Raw genomic sequence first — 21,195 nt, 5'->3', positions numbered from 1 at the left:
TCTTCCTGGCACCCCACACTGTGCCCAGCACATTGAAGGTACTTAAGGAGTATCTGTGGAATGAAAAGAACTTTCTTCCCCACATCTCTGACTGACTGATGTTCTGGAAACTACAGTGTGGTCTCCCGTGGGCTTCTGCACTCCAGCACTATGTAGGAGTAAGGTATACAGCATGTGGATCTGGTAGATATATACAATGTAATATGGTCCCCAGCATAGCCTCAGTTGCAATTTCTACCACATCACAGAATTATCATTTGTTTTTTGAGAAGCATGGCTATAGAAGCTGGGGCCCCACCTCCCACCCAAAAGCTGAGTGTAGTTGAGGCCTCCATCACGTGTTCCAGGGTCCCCCAGGACAGGAGGACTTCTTTATCTTACTCATGCCAGGGGCTGCCATGGTGATCCGAGAAATGACCACTTGGGTGATGCCTATGGCCGCAGCTCTCTGAGGGCAGAAAAGAGCAAGTTGTCAGGCATGACCTCATCCAGTATCCATGGGCTGCACCAGCAGGCTGGGTCAAGGGTCAGGATCAGGTCTGAGTTGGTAAAGGGGAAGGGATGGATCTGTCAGGGGCTGCATCCTCACCCAACCCTCTCTCACCTAGCTAGACTTTTATGGCTTCAGGACCAGAAATGATGGAGAAAGGACATGACAAGCTTGTTCTGAACAAGAAATGTACGGAAATCAAGGGGAAGGAGGACGGAGTCAGGGGGACCCTGCAACAGAACCCGGGCCAGCTCTGACCACTAACCACAAAACAGGGTATAAGAGAATTCCCTCCTCCCACTCCAAAGGGATGCCTCTGCTCACCCGGGAATGACCAATCTCATTGTGATTTCCGTCCTTCACGCAGATGCCCTGGATGAGTTCCCTAAACACAGACAGGAGCTGCTGAACGTGGGAAGGGTATGCTGGAAGCTTGCCAGCAATGTGACACAGCAGGTAACCAAGGCCAGCACACTCCAGCTCCAGGAAGCCACCTCCTACAGTCTGGCCCTTTGATCTTCCTTCTGTATTCCAGTGAGCGACATCTTGGAAGTGATCTAGGGCAGTGGCTAAGAGAGCTAGGCTGGGGCTCAGACTGCCTAGGTTGGATCCTGAAAATGCTGAGTAAGTCTTTGATCTTGAGCAGGTTCCCAAATCCTTCTAAAGACTCTGTTATCCTCATCTGCAAAATGGGGATAATCATGGCACTCGCTTCATAGGAATGGTGAGGATTAAATGGGACCAATGCCTGCAAAGTACTTAATCCGGCGCCTGACAGAGTGACTGCTCCATAAATAGTGGCTGCACTGGCTATTATTCTCTGGCCAGTTCTCGACAGCACTCGACCCCAGACCAGATAGGTGGCTGGGGCTCATTCATTTGTTGGGAAGGAGCACCTGGATAGAGGAGGGAAAGAGAGGAACAATGTGTATGCATGACTCTTCCCGTCGTGGACTCTTTCCACAAGCGCTATTGTGCTGGATTCCCGCTTGCTAGCAGTCCCAAGAAAACAGGGCTAGTAGAGACTGGTGATGGTGATGAAGGCCATGACGGTAACAGCAGCAATAATTGCTAACACTTAGGTAGCACTTGATCCCTTCCAAGAGCTACTGTGAGTGCTTTATGTATATTACATCATTAAGTTTTACAACAGAGGAACATCTATGCTTTCTCGAGTCAGAAAACAAGAACTACAAGACACACGGATTTCTCCTTGAACCTTTCCTGCTGCGAAGCTTAGAGCCCGGTGCCTGGAAAACATCTGTCTACTCCTCTGGCTTCTGTCAAAGCTTCTTGGCTCTGTTCTATCTTTGGACGCCTCGCTTTGCTACATTTCGTTCTGTAAGCCATGCCCAGGGCTTTGGAAGTAGGCAGAGATCACAACTTAAATTGCAGTTGCAGTTGAAAGGACACGATCTCGTACAAACCTCCAGAGTCCACCCTACCCCCACCCTCATCCCACACGATCCAAAAAATGACTCCCACAACATTCAACACAGACTAAACCTAAGTCACCTGCCACTCCTGTGGCCATCACTGTTGGAGCAGCCCGGCAGCCCTCCCCACACCCACCTCAGCCCCCAAAGCCACCCACTGCCTTGGTTTCCTGCCCTGGCCCCACTAACCTTAGGGTTTGTAGGGAGGCAAAGGGAGCCCCATACTCACTGCTGTCGCATCATTGGGATGTTGACACAGTTAGCAGCAGCCACAGCGGCAAAGGGCACCCAGCGGCCCACCAGGGGTGGAGCTCTCTGTTGGGGGAAAGGAACAATAAGGACTATAAACCAAGAAATGAGACCTTGCTTCTGCCACTCATCCAGACATTTGGTCTAGGAACCCAAATTCCCTCAAAGACCCAAGAAAGACCAACCTGGGGATAGCTCGGCTACCTCTCCCACTAGTTGGCTTTGGTCTGGGCCATACCCCACTCACCCAGACAAGGGTAGTGCCAGGCCTGGGCAAAGTTTTCCCTAGGACTTTGCTGCCCCCTAGTGGCCACCATGCCCACAGCCGCCCCAGACCGTACCTTTGTCAACATGTTCATGCCCACAGCAGTGGCCACCGCGGTGGTTGTGGCTGTGATGTAGGAGAGGGCCATCTGCCTAGTGGAGGAAAGACATGCTTGGGAGTGGGGAGCCCTGCTGGCTGAGGGCAAGACCGAGACTTCATTGAGAAAGTCTGGACACGAGGCTTCATGCCTGAGAAGCTCATGTGAACTATCCCCCATCCCGTCTTATGACACGCCCCCCTAAACACACACAACGCTCCAGCCCCCTGGGCCACCTTCAGTACTTTAAGCAAAGAGCAAACTCATTTCTGCTTCAGAACCCTTGCATGCTGTCGCTCCCTATATGGGGAATTCTTCTGTCGGCTCCACGTTGCTAAATCCTTATCCTTCAGAAATCCGCAGAAATACGGGCTCCACAGAAAAGATTTCCCCCAACCAGCCCATCTACACAGATGCCCCTCTGCTGTTTGTTATCTTGTCACCTGTTTATTTCCCTAATGGCAGCAGTTGCAATCTTTTTTTTTTTTTTTTAATTTTTTTTTCAACGTTTTATTTATTTTTGGGACAGAGAGAGACAGAGCATGAACGGGGGAGGGGCAGAGAGAGAGGGAGACACAGAATCGGAAGCAGGCTCCAGGCTCTGAGCCATCAGCCCAGAGCCCAACGCGGGGCTTGAACTCACGGACCGCGAGATCGTGACCTGGCTGAAGTCGGACGCTTAACCGACTGCGCCACCCAGGCGCCCCAGCAGTTGCAATCTAAGATTAGTGTGCTTGCTTCCTTACAAGTCCTTAAATTCCATAAGAACAGGGACCTTAGAACCATGCCTGGCACTTAATACCTACCCAAGAAATATTTGAGAATGAATGAATGAATGAACTTTGAACTAGTCTAGGAAGATACTCTCCTAGTCAGCCTCAGAAAATACTTGCAAACCGTAAAAAGAGGGACTTGGTCACCTGCCAAGAATAAGCCCCGCCTGGAGAAGATAGCCCGAGAACCCTTTAGAAGGGCTGTTCCCCTCACGAGGACAGCTACCTGCTCCTGACCCACGTGGACAGCCTGGGGTTCAAGTCTCCTACCTGACCGATGTAGGGGAAGCTGCATTCCTGTTGGTATAGTTGACTAAGGCATTGAAGGACTGGTTCACCCACTGCCAGAAGATCACAGCCGGCATCGTCCTACCATAAGGAAGGCCCAGAGACACAGAGGGGAGTCAATGCAAGGCTTGGTGTACAACCCAGATCACCTGCTGTTCCCCAAACTTCCCATGCTGTTTCATGCACCTGGGCTTTTGCACAGGCTGGTCCCTCTGCCTGGAACACACACACACACACATACACACATACACACACACACACACACACACACACACACACACCCCTTTCATACATGGCTAAATCTTGCTTTGTTGAGACATCACTTCTTCAAAACCTTCCTGACCCTTCCCCGGCCCTTCCTGGAACAATGAGTCATTCTATGCTCCCCGTTCTCACAACCCCATGCTCTCCCCACAACCTACCTATTAGCAAGCTGACCTATAACTGTTTACTTGTTGGTTTCCTCAACAAAACTGGAGAAGCTCTTTAAGGACAGGGGCTAAAGTTTTTATATGCCTAACACCTGGCCCAAGGCCTGGCTCGGGCCCAGCCCGAGGCCTGGCTGGACAAATGGATGCGTGGGGGAGAAGGGGCAGAAAGAAGAGGGGAAAGGAGAGGAGTAAAATATCCAGCAGCTACAGAGAAAGTTTATTCTCTCCTACAGGTCTTCCTAACTTTGGGGGTGGGGAGGAGGGGCGGGGGGGTCACCTTCCTATATTTTTTACTGGGACATTACGTTATAAAAATATGTTAATATTTCATTGTTGAATAAGTACTTTCTAAAGAGGGAAGTAGGATGGCTGATTCGTTGAGAATTCTAGAGAGGCACCCGTATTTCCTGGCTGTGTGTGGACTTGGACAAGTTACGTCACCTCTCTAGAACCTCTGTTCTTCATCTATACAGCACCTCTCTGTAGGGCTGATGAGAAGATTAAGTGAGGTAACATACGCAAAGAATTTCACACAGTGCCTGATATTTGGTAAGGGGTCAATAAAGATGGCTGTGATTGTCATCATAATATGGCTCCCTGCCTAGCAGATCCAAGTGGCCACACTGCCCACCACCTTGCTCCCAGGTTCCACCTGTAGAACTGGAGCATGAAGCCCGTGATGATCATGCCACCAGGGACCTGGAAGGACATCCGCCCGATGGCATTCATCTTGTCCCCGGTGTCAGGATGGAAGGCTGAGTCGTACAGCTTCTTGGCATACAGCAGCTGCTCCACTTGGGTGCCTGGGGGCACAACACCCATCCTGCCACCCAAGGATAATGGACACAGTTACCTCCCAGGCCCCTTGCCCCAGGTCATCCTGCTCCCCCCTTCCTGAGAGCTCTGCCTATTCCCATATCTTTAGTTTCCACCTTCTCCACAGGGATCCATCAGTGTTGCCCTAGTGCCTCCAGCCCCCTCCCACCTAGCTGCTCACCTGCTCTTCTCCACCATCACCTTGGCCCAGTCCAGCTCCCGCTCTGGTACCAGGACAGTGCGAGGGTCTGTGATATTGAAGAAGTGCTTCACCCGCCCCAGGAAAGTGCACTGGTCCCAACGGGGAGCATCAATGTTAAAGCCAGACAGATCAGCCTCCATCTTGTTCACACACAAAACTGGGGACTTAAGGAACAGAGAGGGGAAATGAGGATTGTCCCCCAAATTACAGTCTGCCCCGGAGGCCCTGAACACCTCCCGCCTCCCGCAGTTGTAGAATGCCTGCTTTCACCCACCACTAGCATCGTTTGCCTAAGTTTGGGCAGGCCCCAGTGAATGGTCCCAGACTGAGAAACCAACACTAATATGTGTTTCCTGAGTGCCTGCTGGTAGCCAGCCTTGTGCTTGACCATACTGTGGGAGAAGCTGGAAAAAAGGGCAACACCATGCCTATCCTTGGGGAGCTGAGTGTTACTGGGGAACAAGAGCCCGCCCATGGAACAGGATATAATATATATGCAACAGTACGTACAGGAGATGAGAGAAAGCAGAGATGGAGGAGCAAAGTAAGAAAAGGGGGCTTCCCAGAAGAGCTGGAATGTGCACCCCAGAAGACAGATTGATCTGGGGCGCCTGGGTGGCTCAGATGGTTAAGCATCGACTTCGGCTCAGGTCATGATCTTGTGGTTCGTGAGTTTGAGCTCCGCGTAGGGCTCTGTGCTGACGGCTCAGAGCCTGGAGCCTGCTTTGGATTCTGTGTCTCCCTCTCTCTCTGCCCTCACCTGCTGGCGCTCTGTCTCTTTCTCTCTCTCAAAAATAAATAAAAGCATTAAAATTTTAAAGAAGAAGAAGAAGATAGATTGATCTGAAAGAGGCCGAAAGCATGGATCACATTCAAGGTAGAAACAATTACAGACAAAGGTGAAAATGAACATGTGGCATGATCACTCTCATCACTTCTGTGTACGTGTGTGGTGCATGCTGTCCTGTGAGAGGTCTCAGGCCATGGCTCTGACTGAGGTAATGCACCTGCCCTCAAGGAGTTACAGAATGGGACGTAAAAGACAAGTAAAGCCACAAGGACAGCAGTGTGAACAATGCTGTGGACACTGAGGGCAATGGAAAACCAGAGAAGAGGCATCTAAAATTGAGACGATCTTATCTCCCAGTTTTCCTGGGATTATTGTCCTGAGGCAATTGTTAATAGCATCCCCTTCCACTCTCAAAAGTGTCCTGTTTGGGGTAGTAAATTATATGATCACTTTATCTAAAATGGACGAGGGATAGGGTGCCTGTGTGGCTCAGTCGGTTAAGGTCCAACTCTTGGGTTTCCACTCAGGTCACGATCTCGTGGTTCTTGAGTTCAAGCTCCACATCAGGCTCTGCACTGACATTTCAGAGCCTGCTTGGGATTCTCTCCCTTTCCCTCTCTCTGCCTCTCCCCCACTTGCACTATCTCTCTCTCAAAATGAATAAATAAACTTTAAAACACAAAACAGATGAGGGATTCTGAACATGCTTTGCGAAAACAAGAAATAATGTTTTGAAGGACGGGTAGAAGATAGATAGAGGAGAGGTGTACCAGGCAAAAAGAACAGCCAGCGTTGACCGCACACAGGGCATGTGGGGACCAGATGATATTTATCACAGCTAACACTTACTGAACTTTGACTCTATGCTAGACACTTTGCTTGGTGCTTACATGCATTTTCTGAATTTATCTTCACAATAACCCTATAAAATAAATACCCTTTAATCTAACCCCATGGTAAGGATGAGAAAACTAGGGCACAGATAAGCAACTTTACCAAGTCACACAAGTATTAGCCAGTGGCAGAGCCAGGATTTTAACTCAGCCTGATTGACTTTAGAACTCTGCTTCGGATTCTGTGTCTCCCTCTCTCCCTGCCCCTCCCTGACTTGCGCGCACGCATACGCCCTCTCTCTCTTTCTCAAAAATAAAAATTTAAAAAACATTAAAATTGTTTTTAAAAAAGGAATTTAAATAACTATGACTGATACGCTAAGGGCTCCAATGGGAAAGTGGACAACATGCAAAGAACAGATGGACAATGTAAGCAAAGGAATGGAAACTCTAAGAAAGAATCAAAAGGAAATGTTACAAATCAGAATCCAAAGCGGGCTCCAGGCTCCAAACTGTCAGCACAGAGTCCAAAGCAGGGCTTGAACTCACGAATCACGAGATCATGATCTGAACCAAAGTCAGATGCTTAACTGCTTGAGCCACCCAGGCACCCCACCTTTTTATTTTTAAAAGATTTTGTGATCTCCACACCCAACGTGGGCTCAAACTCACAACCCTGAGATCAAGAGTTGCATGGTCTACCAACGAAGCAAGCCAAGCACCCCATTTAATATGGTGAGTGTCAAACTCCTTTTATTTTTAACATATACTTTTTAATTTATGTATTTATTTTGAGAAAGAGAGCATATGGGAGGGGCAGAGAGAAAAAGAACCCCAAGCATGCTCTGTGCTGTCAGTGCGGAACCTGACGCAGGGCTCAAACTCACGAACCATGAGATCATGACCTGAGTCAAAATCAAGAATTGGATGCTTAACCAACTGAGTGAAGGGGCCCCTGCCCCTCTTTTTTTTTTTAAAAAGTAGGCTCCATGCCCAAAGTGGGGTTTGAACTCATGACTGGGAGATTGAGAGTCACATGCTCTACTGACTGTACTAGCCAGGCACCCCTGAGAATTCCTTTCATAAGCTCATTGGTACCTTGGACATGGCCAAGGAAAGAATCAGTGAGCTTAAATATGTGTCAGTAGAAAACTCCCCAACTGAAAAGTAGACAAAAAGTAAAATGAAAAAACCAGAATAGAAAATCCAAGAACCCTGGGGCAATTACATAAGGTGTAACATACATGGAATGCAGAAGATGAAGAGGGGAGGAAACAGAAGAAATATCTGCAGCAATAATGACTGAGAATTTTCCAAAATGAATGACAGACATCAAACCACAAGTCCAAGAGGCTCAGAACACCAAGAAGGATAACTACCAAAAACTCTACACCTAAGGGTGCTTGGCTGGCTCAGTCAATGGAGCATATGACTCTTGATTTCGGGGTGATGGGTTCAAGCCCCACATTGGGTGTAGATTACTTAGAAATAAATCTTTTTAAAAAATCTAGGGGCACCTGGGTGGCTCAGTCAGTTAAGCATCTGACTCTTAGTTTCCGCTCTGGTCATGATCTTGAGGTTTCTGAGTTAAAGCCCTGTGTTGGGCTCTGTGCTGACAGTGCAGAGCCTGCTTGGGACACTCTCTCTCTCTCCTTTCTCTGCCCCTCCCCCACTTGCATGCTCTGTCTCTCTCAAAATAAATAAATAAACTTTAAAAAAAAAAAAAAGAGGGGCACCTGGGTAGCTCAGTCAGTTGAGTGTCTGACTTCAGCTCAGATCATGATCTCACAGTTCATGAGTTCGAGCCCCGCGTTGGGCTCTGTGCTGACAGCTCAGAGCCTGGTGCCTGCTTCAGATTCTGTGCGTCCCCGTCTCTCAGCCCCTCCCCTGCTCATGCTCACGCTCTGTCTGTCCGTCTCTCAATAATAAATAAACGTTAAAAAAAAAAATATTAAAAAAAATCTTAAAAAAAAAAATCTAGGTGAGCCTGGGTGGCTCAGTCACTTAGGCGTCTGACTCTGGATTTCAGCTTAGGTCATGAACTCGAAGTTCGCGGAGTTTGAGCCCTACATCAGCCTCTGCACTGAAAGCACAGAGCATGCTTGGGACTCTCTCTCTCTCTGTCCTTCCCCCTTCTCTCTCCCTCCCTCTCAAAAATAAATAAACTTTGAAGAAAAAAAAAAAAACTACACCTAGATAGGAATACAAACTGTTATAGCCACTATGGAAAACAGTATGGAAGTTCCTCAAAAAATTAAAAATAGAATTACCATATGACCCAGAAATTCCACTACTGGGTATTTACCCAGAGAATATGAAAACACTAATTTGAGAAGATATGTGCACCCCTATGTTTATTACAGCATTATTCACAATAGCCAAATTACGGAAGCAGCCCAAGTATCCATGGATAGATGAATGGATAAAAAAAAAGATGTGGTATATGTGTACAATGGAATATTACTCAGCCATAAAAAAAAATGAAATCTTGACATTTGCAACAACATGGATGGACCTACAGAGTATTATGCTAAGTGAAATAAGTCGGAGAAAAACAAATACCATACGTCTCCACTTACATGTGGAATTTAAAAACAAAACGAATGAACAAAGAAAAAAGATAACAAAAAAACAGACTCTTAACTATAGAGAACAAACTGATGGTTACCAGAGCAGAGGTGGGTGGAAGAATGGATGGAACAGGTAAGTGGATTAAGAGTACACTTACCATGGGGCACCTGCGTGGCTCAGTTGGTTAAGTGGCCGACTCTTGATTTCGGCTTAGGTCACGATCTCACAGTCATGAGTTCAAGCCCCTAATTGGGCTTTGCACTCACAGTGTGGAGCCTGCTTCAGATCCTCTGTCTCCCTCTTTCTGCCTCTACCCTGCTCATGCTCACTCACTCTCTCTCTCCCAAAAATAAACATTAAAAAAAAGTACACTTATGATGAGTACTGAGTAATATACAGAACTAAATAAATTACTACATTGTACACCTGAAACTAATATAACACTACATGTTAACTATACTCGGATTAAAATTAAAAAAAAAAAAACTACACCTAGTCACATTATATTTCAAATTGCAGAAAATCAAGACAAAGAAAGTCAAGGAAGAAGTCTGAGGTAGGGAAAAGAAAACACCTTACCTACAGAAGAACAAAGAACTATATTGGATTTCTCCTCAGGTACCATGCAAGCAAGGAGAGTAGAGTGAAATATTCAAAGCACTGAAAGAAAAAAAACCCCACCAACCTGGAATTCTACACCAGCAAAATTATCCTTTAAAGTGAAGGAGAAATATGGGCTTTCCCAGAAAACAAAATTGAGGGAATTTATCACCAATAGACCTGCCTTGCAAGATACGAGAAGTTCTTCAGAGAGAAAAAAAAAAATGATACAGGTCATAAATTCAGACCTACATAAAGGAGTGTCAGAAGGAATAAATGAAGGCAAAATAAATTCTTTTTCTTTTTTTTGTTTTGTTTAAGTAATATCTACACCCGATGTGGGGCTCAAACTTACAACCCTTCGATCCTGAGTCACATGCTCTACCAGCTAAACCAGCCAGGCACCCCTTTATTTTTCTTATTCTACTTGTTAACAGTAAACAGATAACAGTTTGTTCAAAATAAGAGCAGCAACAATGTATTCGATGATTACAGCTTATGGATACTCCCCATGAATAACAGCAGTGCTGTAACAGAAGGGAGTAGCTAGGAATACTTGCATAAGTTACTGGCACTACGCTCGAGTAGCTAGGAATACTTGCATAAGTTACTGGCACTACGCTCGAGGCGGTTTAGTGTTATTTGAAAGTGGACTTGGATTAGCTGTAAATGTACGTGGCAAACTCTAGGGAACCACTAACATTTTTTTTTCAAAGGAAGTAAAATTGATACGCTAAGACAGGAAAGAAAATGACGTTATATAAAAAAGCTAAGGCTTGGGGCGCCTGGGTGGCGCAGTCGGTTAAGCGTCCGACTTCAGCCAGGTCACGATCTCGCGGTCCGGGAGTTCGAGCCCCGCGTCGGGCTCTGGGCTGATGGCTCAGAGCCTGGAGCCTGTTTCCGATTCTGTGTCTCCCTCTCTCTCTGCCCCTCCCCCGTTCATGCTCTGTCTCTCTCTGTCCCGAAAATAAATAAACGTTGAAAAAAAAAATTAAAAAAAAAAAAAAAAAAAAAAGCTAAGGCTTGTAGGGCACCTGGCTGGCTCAGTTGGTAGAATGTGTGACTCTTGATTCTCAAGGTTGTGAGTTCAAGCCCCACATTGGGTGTAGAGATGACCTAAAAATAAAATATCTTTTTAAAGTTTATTTATTTAAAGGGAGAGAGATAAAGAAAGGGAGAGAGAGCATGAGCGAGGGAAAGGCAGAGAGAGAGGGAGAGACAGAATCCCAAGCAGGCTCCACACCATCAGCACGGAGCCCAATGCGGGGCTCCAACCCATGAATTGTTGAGATCATGACCTGAGCCGAGATCAAGAGTAGGATGCTTAACCTGCTGAGCCATCCAGGCATCCCAAAAATAAAATCTTTTTTCTTTTTTTAAAAACAGCTTTTGAGGGGCGCCTGGGTGGCGCAGTCGGTTAAGCGTCCGACTTCAGCCAGGTCACGATCTCGCGGTCCGTGAGTTCGAGCCCCGCGTCAGGCTCTGGGCTGATGGCTCAGAGCCTGGAGCCTGTTTCCGATTCTGTGTCTCCCTCTCTCTCTGCCCCTCCCCCATTCATGCTCTGTCTCTCTCTGTCCCAAAAATAAATAAATGTTGAAAAAAAAATTAAAAAAAAAAAAAAAACAGCTTTTGAATTTTTGCCTGAGAAATTTCAGGAAGCCATTACAAGATTTTAAGCAGAGTGACAAGATCAGATGTGTCATTTAGAAAGATAACCCTGTTCCCCACCTGTGTTCTGTCTCTCTCTGTCTCTGAAAAATAAATAAATGTTAAAAATAAAATTAGGGGCGCCTGGGTGGCTCAGTCGGTTAAGCATCCGACTTTAGCTCAGGTCATGATCTCACGGTTCATGGGCTCAAGCCCCGCATCAGGTTCTGCGCTGACAGCTCAGAGCCTGGACCCTGCTTTGGATTCTGTGTCTCCTTCTCTCTCTGCCCCTCCCCCACTTGTGTGCTCTCAAAAATAAATAAATGTTAAAAGAAAAGAAAGAAAACTGGGCAATGACATGAAAATAAACTCAGTGTGGTAGGACTTCACAGGATACAAAGAGACCAGCTGGAAGGGAACTTCAATGATCCAGGCAAGAAGACGTGGAGTTCATATGAAACCAGATGCACAGGAACAGAGAGGAGGGACCAAAAGGACAGAAACTTTTAAAGCAGCAGAAGCTTGGGATTTGCTGAATGACTGGCTACAGGAGAAATAGTCTATTAGTCAGGGTTCGAGCACAGGTGCAGAATCAATAGGATACATATATCCTTTATATATACTCACCTAATATTGATAAATATATAAAAATGGGTTTAGTGTGAGGAATTAGCAAACTGGCTTATGTAATTGTGGGAATTCTGCTAGGCAAGCCTGAAGCCAGCAGCTGCAAGCAGTTACCAAGGGATGATCCTGGGAGGGAAGGAGAGCAATGGAGGCCCAGCTATGGCTGCAGTTTGTGACCCCAGGGGATGCCTAGCTCTCTTTTAAAGGGATTCCATCTGATTAAATCAGGCCACCCAGGATAATCTCCCTTTAGATTAACTCAAAGCTAACCAATTAGGACTTTAATTACATTTGCAAAATCCCTTCACCACAGCACCCAAATTCATGTTTGATGGAATTACTGGGAGGTGTGTGCGCTACAAAATAGCTGTTTCTCCCTCCCCGCTCACTCTAAACTGGAAGCATACCAGAGAGGGGGACTGGGGGGTGGGGGGTGGGGAGGGTGTTTGACCTAGATAAATTGACACATCACAAGTATCCAGAGTGATATACAGGATTTCTGACTTGGACCATAATGTGACAAGACAAAGAATATAGAAAAAGTCTTTAAGAGAAAACAAGGAGAGGCGGCTGGGTGGCTCAGTCCGTTAAGCAACCGACGTCAGCTCAGGTCATGATCTCACAGCTTGTGGGTTCGAGCCCCACGTCAGGCTCTGTGCTGACGGCTTGGAGCCTGGAGCCTGCTTTGGATTTCATATCTCCCTCTCTCTCTGCCCCTCCCCTGCTCATGCTCTGTCTCAAAAATAAATAAAAACATTAAAAAAAAAAATTTTTTTTTAAAAGACAAAACAGGTAGTTGGATTTTCCATGTGATGAGTTCCAAGTACCATGAGACTTTCTTAAATGCAGTAGGCTGCCACCTGTCTCAGGTCCTTTACAAATGCCATTCCCTGTCCAGAATACTCTTCCTTCCCCTCTTCACTAACACCTACCCATCCTTTTTTTTTTTTTTAAAGGAATAATTTTCAGATTTAACTCTCTATCTTCTACGACTAGGTCTTTTATTTTTCCTTGAAAAACACACCTTGGGGCGCCTGGGTGGCTCAGTCGGTTAAGTGTCCAACTTCAGCTCATGATCTCACAGTTTGTGAGTTCGAGCCCCACATTGGGCTCCACGCTGACAGTGCAGAGCCTGCTTGGGATTCTCTCTCTCCCTCTGCCCCTGTCCCTCCCTCCCTCTCTCTCAAAATAAATAAACTTAGAAAAAAAAGAAAAACATCACCTTAACTGAGGATTTTCTATATATGTCACATAACAAGTTCATAGGCACAGTTTGAGCAAGATTTAAAGTCATCTCGAGTTATACATTCACCAAACTCCAAAAGCACTCACAAAATTAAGCAAACAAAGCCAGTATTGACAGTATTAGGGAAAGGAAACATATTGCTGATGGAAGCCATAGGACTAGTTAAAAATAAATGTTTTATATTAAGTAGAGTTAAAACAAAAGAAGAATTCTACCCAAGACTCCCACCCCAGTAAAGACCCATGCACCCCTATAGCTTCCAGGGAAGGCACAGCAGAGCCAGCTCAGAATAAATAGCAGCTTGAAAAGCAGATGTATTAGCACATAACTTCAAGGGTCCACCCTCTCCCTCAAAAAGTAGCCTTTTGCTACAGTCCAGAGTTACTTGCAAGGAAGCACCTACTCATCCTTTAGATCTTGGCTTAAACCTTTCCTCAGGGAATCCTTTGAAGGACCCTTACCACTTCTATCCTGGCAACTAGATGAGGTGTTCTGTGTAAGCCCTCTTGGCTCTGTGCTCTTTCTTCAGAGCCATACCAGTTTGCCTTAACACTCTGTGGTTTCAGTTTTAAAATTTTTTTTAAGTTTATTTATTTGGGGGGGGGGGCAGAAAGAGAGGAGAGGGAGAGGGAGAAGGAGAAGGAGAGGGAGAGGGAGAGAGACAGAGAGAGAGAGAGAGACACACACAGAGAGAGAGAGAGAGAGAGAGAGAGAGAGAGACAGGCAGACAGACAGACAGAGAGACAGAATCCCAAGCAGGCTCTGGGCTATCAGTGCAGAGCCGGACTCGGGGCATGGGGCTCCAACTCCCTAACCGTGAGATCATGACCTGAGCCAAAATCAAGAGTCAGACACTTAACCAAATGAGCCACCCAGGCGTCCCTCAGTGTTATTAATTAATGCCTACCTTCCCCTCTAGGCCATAAGCTCCTTGGAGCCAGGGATTATGTCCATTTTGCTCACTCTGCTACCCTAGCGCCTAGTTCAAGAATTCAAGTAAATGCTGAATAAAAGGTCAAGTTTCTCAGCAACTGGGTATTAAGGCTTAAAAGAAAGTACGGAGGTCTGAATTAGCAGTAAAACAATGAGAGGCGCCTGGATGGCTCAGTCAGTTAAGTGTCCAACTCCAGCTCAGGTCATGATCTCACAGCTCGTGAGTTCAAGCCCCGAGTTGGGCTCTGTGCTGACAGCTCAGGGCCTGGGGCCTGCTCCAGATTCTGCGTCTCCCTCTCTCTTTGCCCCTCCCCTGCTCATGCTCTGTCTCTCCGTCTGTCTGTCTCTCTCTCTCTCTCTCTCAAAAATAAATAAACATTAAAAAAAAAAAGTAAAGTGATGAGTTAGCAGCATCGAGGCAGTTTAAGATGAAGTTTTCCAGTGAGAATGCACAGAACGGGAAGGATAAAGTGCTGAGGACATGCCCTGAAAACCACTACATTTAAGAGGCAAGACAAAAAAAGGAAGCCCAAATAGATGAGAAAGAACATCCAGAGAGGTAGGAGGCCCGAGGAGCCAGCCAACAAATGGAATAAAGGGAGAGATGGCCAATGTTTAGATTTTTTTGTTGGGGTGGGAGAGACTTCACCAAGTTGACATGCTGGGGGTGAGTCGTTTCCTGGAAGAAAGGAGCCAGGAGAGAAGGGGAGACCTAACATGGAGTTTCCATGGTATTCTCACCTGGCCCTGAGGCCACCACTCACCTCTGGAGAAGTGAGAAGCCAGCCAGACAGTGTCCACTGCCAGACTCCTACCTCTCTCACTCCGCCACAAAGCCCAAGGGAAAGTTCTGGGCTTTGCCCTCTGTGGAAAGGCTGACTTGGCCTCCTGCAGGTTGGTTCAAAGACCAAAGGTATTTCATGCAGTCAGAACTGAACCCAGGAATGCTAGAGAGGCAAGAGTTTACTTTCCCTGACCCTACAGGGGACTAAAAGGAGTGGCCAGCAGATCACACACTGCCTTGGCCTACAGAGCCCCGTGCTGCAGCCCCACTCCCCTGCTGGAGACAGCCCAAAAGAACAACATGCTACGCTTCCTTCTTCACACCACACACACACAGCCTGTCCTCGGACATCTCTCTCCATCCTCAACCCAACACTGGAAAGTCCTCTCTCTGCCTTTCATAACGGAAGTACTTCTATCATGAAGGGGTAATCATTTGCTATTATTCAAGAAAATTTGCCCTCATTACTGAGGTCAGAATAGGAGTTGCTCAGCCCCTGTATTACACAAAACGTAAGGAAAAACACACACACACACACCTAAATTCTATGTCTAAAACACTTCCCCCGGGGCACGTGGGTGGCTCAGTCAGTTAAGCATCTGACTCTTGATTTCAGCTCGGGTCATGATCTCACAGTTCGTGGGATCAAGCCCTGCATCAGGCTCTGCAATGATAGCATGGAGCCTGCTTGGGATTCTCTCTCCCTCTCAAAAAAGAATAAACATTAAAAAATAATAATAAATAAAACATTTCCCAAATATCTGCTGCCTGCCCCCCAATGGGCACAGGTCCAGGACTCCTTCATGGCATACTCAAACCCCTCTGTCATATACTCTCACAGCATCCTATCTTCATTTGCAATATGCTTGGCTTTGTAATCATCACTTTCTTATCATGTACAGTAATTTGTGTAAAGTTAGCCTCCCCTGGCAGATTGTAAGGTTCATATGTAGCTCTCGTGGGACCTCTAAAAATATTTACTGCCTGCCTGAAATGCATTTCAGCTTATTCCCGGGCTCTCTAGGCATCAAGGACATCACTCTTTCAAGTCAAACTCAGAACCTGTCTTGGTTACAGAATTAAGAGCAGGCTTTCTGTCACAAAGCTGCTGATGGCCTACCCCTCCTACATGGAGGGGGTACATGGTCCCTAGGTTTGTTCTAACGGTTATGCTCCCTCTTCCTACATGAGCTGCATCTAGTATTCCCTAAAGAAGTCGTAATCATGTCCAGGGTGGCCCCAATTCTGAAGGAATATGGTTCTACTACTGGGAACAAGGGGGGAACTGGAAATCAAACAGGTAACTGACCGAGAATTCCCTTTCCTTTGAGGATTGGAGAATGTCACAGCTCAAATACATAAGGGATCCAAGGTCTCAAATTACAGAAGAGGAAACTGATGCTTAGAAAGGTTCCCATCAATTGAACCAGCAGGGTGAACATCCGTGGTACACACAGCCTACACTAACCACAGCAATAGTGGTCAACAGCTTCCATCCTGTTCATTCATCCAACTATCTGACAATAGCTAGGGCCTACTTTCCCAAGGTCACAAGGCTTAGGGTCAGTTAGATTGGTCCTCTCCATACTACAGGGAGAGGGAGAGAGAGAGAGAGAGAGAGAGAGAGAGAGAGAGGAAGGAAGGGAGGGAGAGAGAAGGAAGGAGAGAGAGAAAAAAAGAGAGAAAAGAGGAAAAATGAAACAACTTATTACCTCTCCTGAAGTAATGCTCATCCTTCTTATAGAGATTTGATTTTCAGGGTGCCTGTCTGGCTCAGTTGGTAGAGCATGCGACTCTTGATGTTGGGTTCCTGAGTTCAAGCCCCACGTTACAGATACAGCTTATGTTAAAAAAAAAAAAAAAAGAGTTGATTTTCTCTGGCAAACAGTATCACAGCTCAGGGAACAGGCTTCCAAACTCCCTGTAGGTATCTTCTTGCAAGTGGAGAAAGGACTCAAGATTGCCTGTTTGTATCCCACATAGGAAGAAAAACAAAACATCATCACTGGTACTTGCATCAGTGGAAGATCAAGGCAGCCAAAGACTCAAGATCAAACACAAAGACCACTTGAGATGGGGGAGGGATGGTGCCAAGGCTGCCTAGAGAAAGTTGGAAGAATGAGGCTAATAATTACACAAGCAAGCCCAGATACACTGCTGTGACCCCAAGGAGACCATGATGTTAGACACCAGACAATTCAGAAAGAGAAGTCTGCCCTGACTTTTTCACAAAAGAAACAACAGGCTACAGATGGGTAGATGGTAGGAGTGCAGGCTCTGAATTAGCCATTCATCTTGCACCTATTTAATCAAGGTTCTGAACTGAGTTTTCTCTCCAAGAATCTGAAGCAAGTATGCAGCCAGCAGACGTTTAAAAACACACTTTAGTTGAATGCATAAACAGCTAAGGACCATTCAGGGGAAATCTGCCTTCATTCCAGTGATCTTAACTAGAATGGAAAGCCTGCTTATAGGAAGAGGGGCAAAGCCCAAAAACCTAGATGGAACAATAATAGCTAAGACCTATGTAGCACTTCCTATGTGCCAGGCAGTATTTTATGTACTTGACACATAACAATTCACATAATCCTCACAAGAAACCAGTGAGGGAGGCAAGAGGTACACACACGACTGCAAACGTCCAGGTTTGTCATTAGTCGCAACACTTTATCAACTCAAAAAAAGTTCTGGGTTCACATCACAAATATAAGTCGTTCTTTTCCACCTGCCTGTACAATACAATAGTGTTAAAGTCATTTCCTCAAGAGTCAGAACTGAGTTCAAGTCCCGACTCTATATAGCTTAAAACAACCAATTTCTAGGGCCGTGAAAATGAAATGAAATCTTATGTGAAAAGCATTCCACTAGGAAGGATGTAATTTCCATGAAGGCAGATTTCGTCCCCAGCTGTGTCGCGAGAGTCCAGAACAGGACCTGGTACATATGAGATTAATTCCTCTTTCTGACGTCAGCATGGGGAAGGGGTGGGAGGTAGCACCTCTCAACCCACCCAGAATCCCTTTCGCTCTTGCTTGCCTGTAAGTGCAGGCCCGTTTTTTGCCTCCTCCAGGACTGCAAACGGTGCACCGCCTGGTCCAACGCTGCTTAGCAAAACCTGGCCATTCCAAAACGCCTTTCTTTCACCCCTGCTGCCATCGGCTCACCTCAGCGTTCAGGGCCAATCCCCAGGCTGTCTCTTGCCCTCCGACAGGCAGCCTCCCACCACCGGGACTCCTCCATCCAGGACCCTAACACAGGTGTGGAGAAAGATGCATATCCCATAATGCCCCCACCCCCCAGCTATGGAGCTGGGGTCCACAGGGAGAGGCCCCTGAGCAGCCCCAGGCTACTATTCGCGCCACGTGGCTTCGGCAGGTGGAATCCCAGCTCCGGCAGCAGCCCCTCCCGAGCAGTCAGGACAGAAATCCAAGCTCCCTCCCGGGATGTTGGGTCTAAAGGAAGGTGTGGTAGGCGGCCTCCTCCCAAGACCCCTTACCTGGCCCCGAAAAGAATGCACTGAGACAACTGCCAACAGAAGAACCCTGCGTTAGAAGCCTGGCCAGTACTAACCTGCTGCCCAGGCCCGGAACCGCCCCTCATCCCGCCCCCGCCCCGCTCCTTCCCGACCAATCACAGGCCGGGCAGCGCCCACTAGCCACGTGGGCAAGCTTTAACCATTCCCCGGGTCTCCATCAGCGGGCCGCTACCTCCCGTGGACCCAGCAGCCCGCCTGCGCAGTGGGCGGGCACTTTGGCACGCTTGCGCACTTTAGGGAAAGCGGAGCTGGAACACGCCCCGTACGACTGCTTTGCTCCTCCGCTGTGCGTGCGAGGGACGTCGGGGGCGGTGCCGCAGCAGTTGCCCCTGGTAACGGGGGAGGCCGGAGGAGGAGGAGGAGGAGGAGGAGGAGGAGGAGGAGGAGGAGGAGGGATTCGGCGGGAGGATGGTGAGTGTGGGGGCCCGGGCCCCTCCAGAGCTGACTGGTCACCCCTCTCCTGTCCTCAGGCCCAGGTCGGGGCACTACGTTTAAAGCCAAGGAGGGAACGGAACGGCGCTCAGCCTGCTTTCTGGGTCCTGGATTGGTTTCGGGGGGCAGCGGGGAGCCCCGACGGTGGGCCCTTGGAAGGAGACCTGGGCCTGGGGAGGAAGGCGAGGTTTGCAGCGGGTCTGAAGCTACGGGACGGGGCTGGAAGGGTGTGTGGCTATCCCGGTACAGAGCCGGGTTTCCATCCTTACTAAAGAGATGAGGGCGGATCCGAGTAACTGCGGATAGCAGCCTCCGCAAGCAGGCTTCGATCTTCCTAGGGATTCGACTTGCCCGCGCCTCTGGGTCCGCCGGGGCCCAGCCAGAAGCCAGGAGAAGGGCCAGAGCTACTGCCTTTGAGGTCGCCCTGGCGGTACCAGGAGAGATAGTAGCCTAGCTCTCCTCTTCCTCGAGATGTGCGGGCCTCTGGGGGGAGGGGTGTAAATCCCAGGACACAAAGAGGTACCGCTTGGTAGGGATGCCTGGTGGATTTTACGTGGTCCTGGTGGCTGCGTGGCGGGCGCACTTCTGCAGGAACGAGTCATTTACTTGCTGAGGGTTCCGTAAAGGCCATTTGTTGATGATGACCGATTTTCCTGTGAATTCTTAATCCATATTGATGGAGGCAAATTTGCTGCCCGGTCCTTAGTATTTCATTTCAAACCTGTTGCAACGTTTTTCATATGACCACACCAGAACCAAAGATCTTAGTCTCATCTTGGGATCCCCAAACTAAAAAGAATGGGAAATTAAAACTGGAGTGGGTGTCAATTGGCTTTTCCCTGTCAGACCTAATTAAAGTTTTCTCTAATTGTGAATTATGATGTGTGACAGATTGGACCGTTGACACGCTCGCTGTTCCTTTTTTATTTCTGTGTGGTTAGATGGAGAGTATTAAAATGGAACTGAGTAGTTTTAGAGCAAGTCAAAGCAAAATTGACTTTGAAGCACTTAGAATAGGTTCGTTGGCTTACCAACTGAACAGAGCCGGGCACTCAAACTTATAGTTACTTGTCTTTTTGACTTTTAAAAATACTGATCCACGTTCATTAATTTATGAAGAAAAAACTAGATGTCTGCAAGGAAAAAAATGCATGCACCTTTGGTCAGATTATCCAATGAGTAAATTCTTATAGGAAAAAAATTGATTTTACATTGTCAGATTGTTTAAAAAAAGTAGAATTATTTGATCTGAAGTTGCCAATCACATTTCACACTTGCTACACTGCAGTTTTATTAACCCCAGGCTAAACAGATTTTTACATGTTTTCTTATTATTAGTCGTTTATACATGAGCTGTCCCTTTAAAGGCTAAGTTTTTCTCAACAAATGAATACAAATATAAATATTTACACAGAAAACAACTAGAATTGGAATGAAAAAGTCAGGCCAAACCAACCGAGAATGAGATGTCATCATGAGAAATGCATGAGAGTTGGCTAACTTTTCCCAGTTTGTTTATCAATTAAGTGGACTGTGTAATTTCATGATTGTTTAATTTATAATTACAGGACACAATAAATTAACCACTGCTCAGGTTTCCAGGTGCAAATTGACAGTGTAACAACACTATTGTGTACAACTGTTGCGTTCATTGATCAAGACAGACTTTGTTTTTCTTTTTCTTTTTTCCTAAATTGAACAATATGAAATTAGGGCAAATCATTCTGGATTCTAATCTCCAAAAGTGTGAGCTATTCTTAGAACTGAAAGCGGAACATAGAACTTAAACCATCAGTGGTGTGATTAAATGTGTCACATCTGGTATCCCATGAATCCCTGTGATAACTGTACAACGGAAGACAGCCCCAGGTTTTTGTTTTTGTTTTCTAAACCTTCAGCTATGACTAATAAATTTTATTTTTTATTTAAAAGCCCAAATGTTTTATCTGAACATTTAGTCAGCTATTTTATCCCCACATTATGATATCGAGTCTTTGGTGAAATGCTAAGATGGCAGCAATTTTAGTGCATGAGTGATCGTTATTATTTAATAGATGACTTCTTCACGCAGAAATTATTTATGGGGTCCATTCTACATACAGGAACCTAGTGGTAATTATCAAGCATTTTCAACATTTGAAGTTCGTTCC

The 21,195-nt window shown here is 46.6% G+C and overlaps 2 protein-coding genes across 7 annotated transcripts in view; one reads left to right on the top strand and one right to left on the bottom strand.

Annotated features, from left to right (window-relative positions):
- Nucleotides 1-21,195, bottom strand: part of SFXN2 (sideroflexin 2) — a 59,976-nt gene that overhangs the window by 4,902 nt on the left and 33,879 nt on the right. The window contains exons 1-10 of one of the 6 annotated variants that reach the window (XM_040486297.1): nucleotides 18,575-18,672; nucleotides 18,243-18,326; nucleotides 16,791-16,918; nucleotides 5,027-5,211; nucleotides 4,664-4,852; nucleotides 3,581-3,679; nucleotides 2,517-2,592; nucleotides 2,156-2,241; nucleotides 815-875; nucleotides 382-448 (exon numbers count right to left, since the gene is read on the bottom strand). In XM_040486297.1, the coding sequence (XP_040342231.1) occupies nucleotides 382-448; nucleotides 815-875; nucleotides 2,156-2,241; nucleotides 2,517-2,592; nucleotides 3,581-3,679; nucleotides 4,664-4,852; nucleotides 5,027-5,211; nucleotides 16,791-16,811 (784 nt within the window). In that variant the 5' untranslated portion in view covers nucleotides 16,812-16,918; nucleotides 18,243-18,326; nucleotides 18,575-18,672. The other 5 variants (XM_040486298.1, XM_040486300.1, XM_040486299.1 and 2 more) reach the window with 5 other exon arrangements.
- Nucleotides 18,923-21,195, top strand: part of ARL3 (ARF like GTPase 3) — a 31,384-nt gene continuing 29,111 nt past the window's right edge. Inside the window, exon 1 of the mRNA XM_040486304.1 lies at nucleotides 18,923-19,024. Within this exon, the coding sequence (XP_040342238.1) occupies nucleotides 19,022-19,024 (3 nt within the window). The 5' untranslated portion in view covers nucleotides 18,923-19,021. The remainder of the gene's footprint in view (nucleotides 19,025-21,195) is intronic.

This window comes from Herpailurus yagouaroundi, unplaced genomic scaffold (assembly GCF_014898765.1).
Source record: "Herpailurus yagouaroundi ecotype Mexico unplaced genomic scaffold, PumYag 163, whole genome shotgun sequence".
NCBI lineage: Eukaryota > Metazoa > Chordata > Mammalia > Carnivora > Felidae > Herpailurus > Herpailurus yagouaroundi.
The sequence above is the reverse complement of the archived record's forward strand: the minus strand, read 5'-3'. Positions and strand labels throughout refer to the sequence as shown.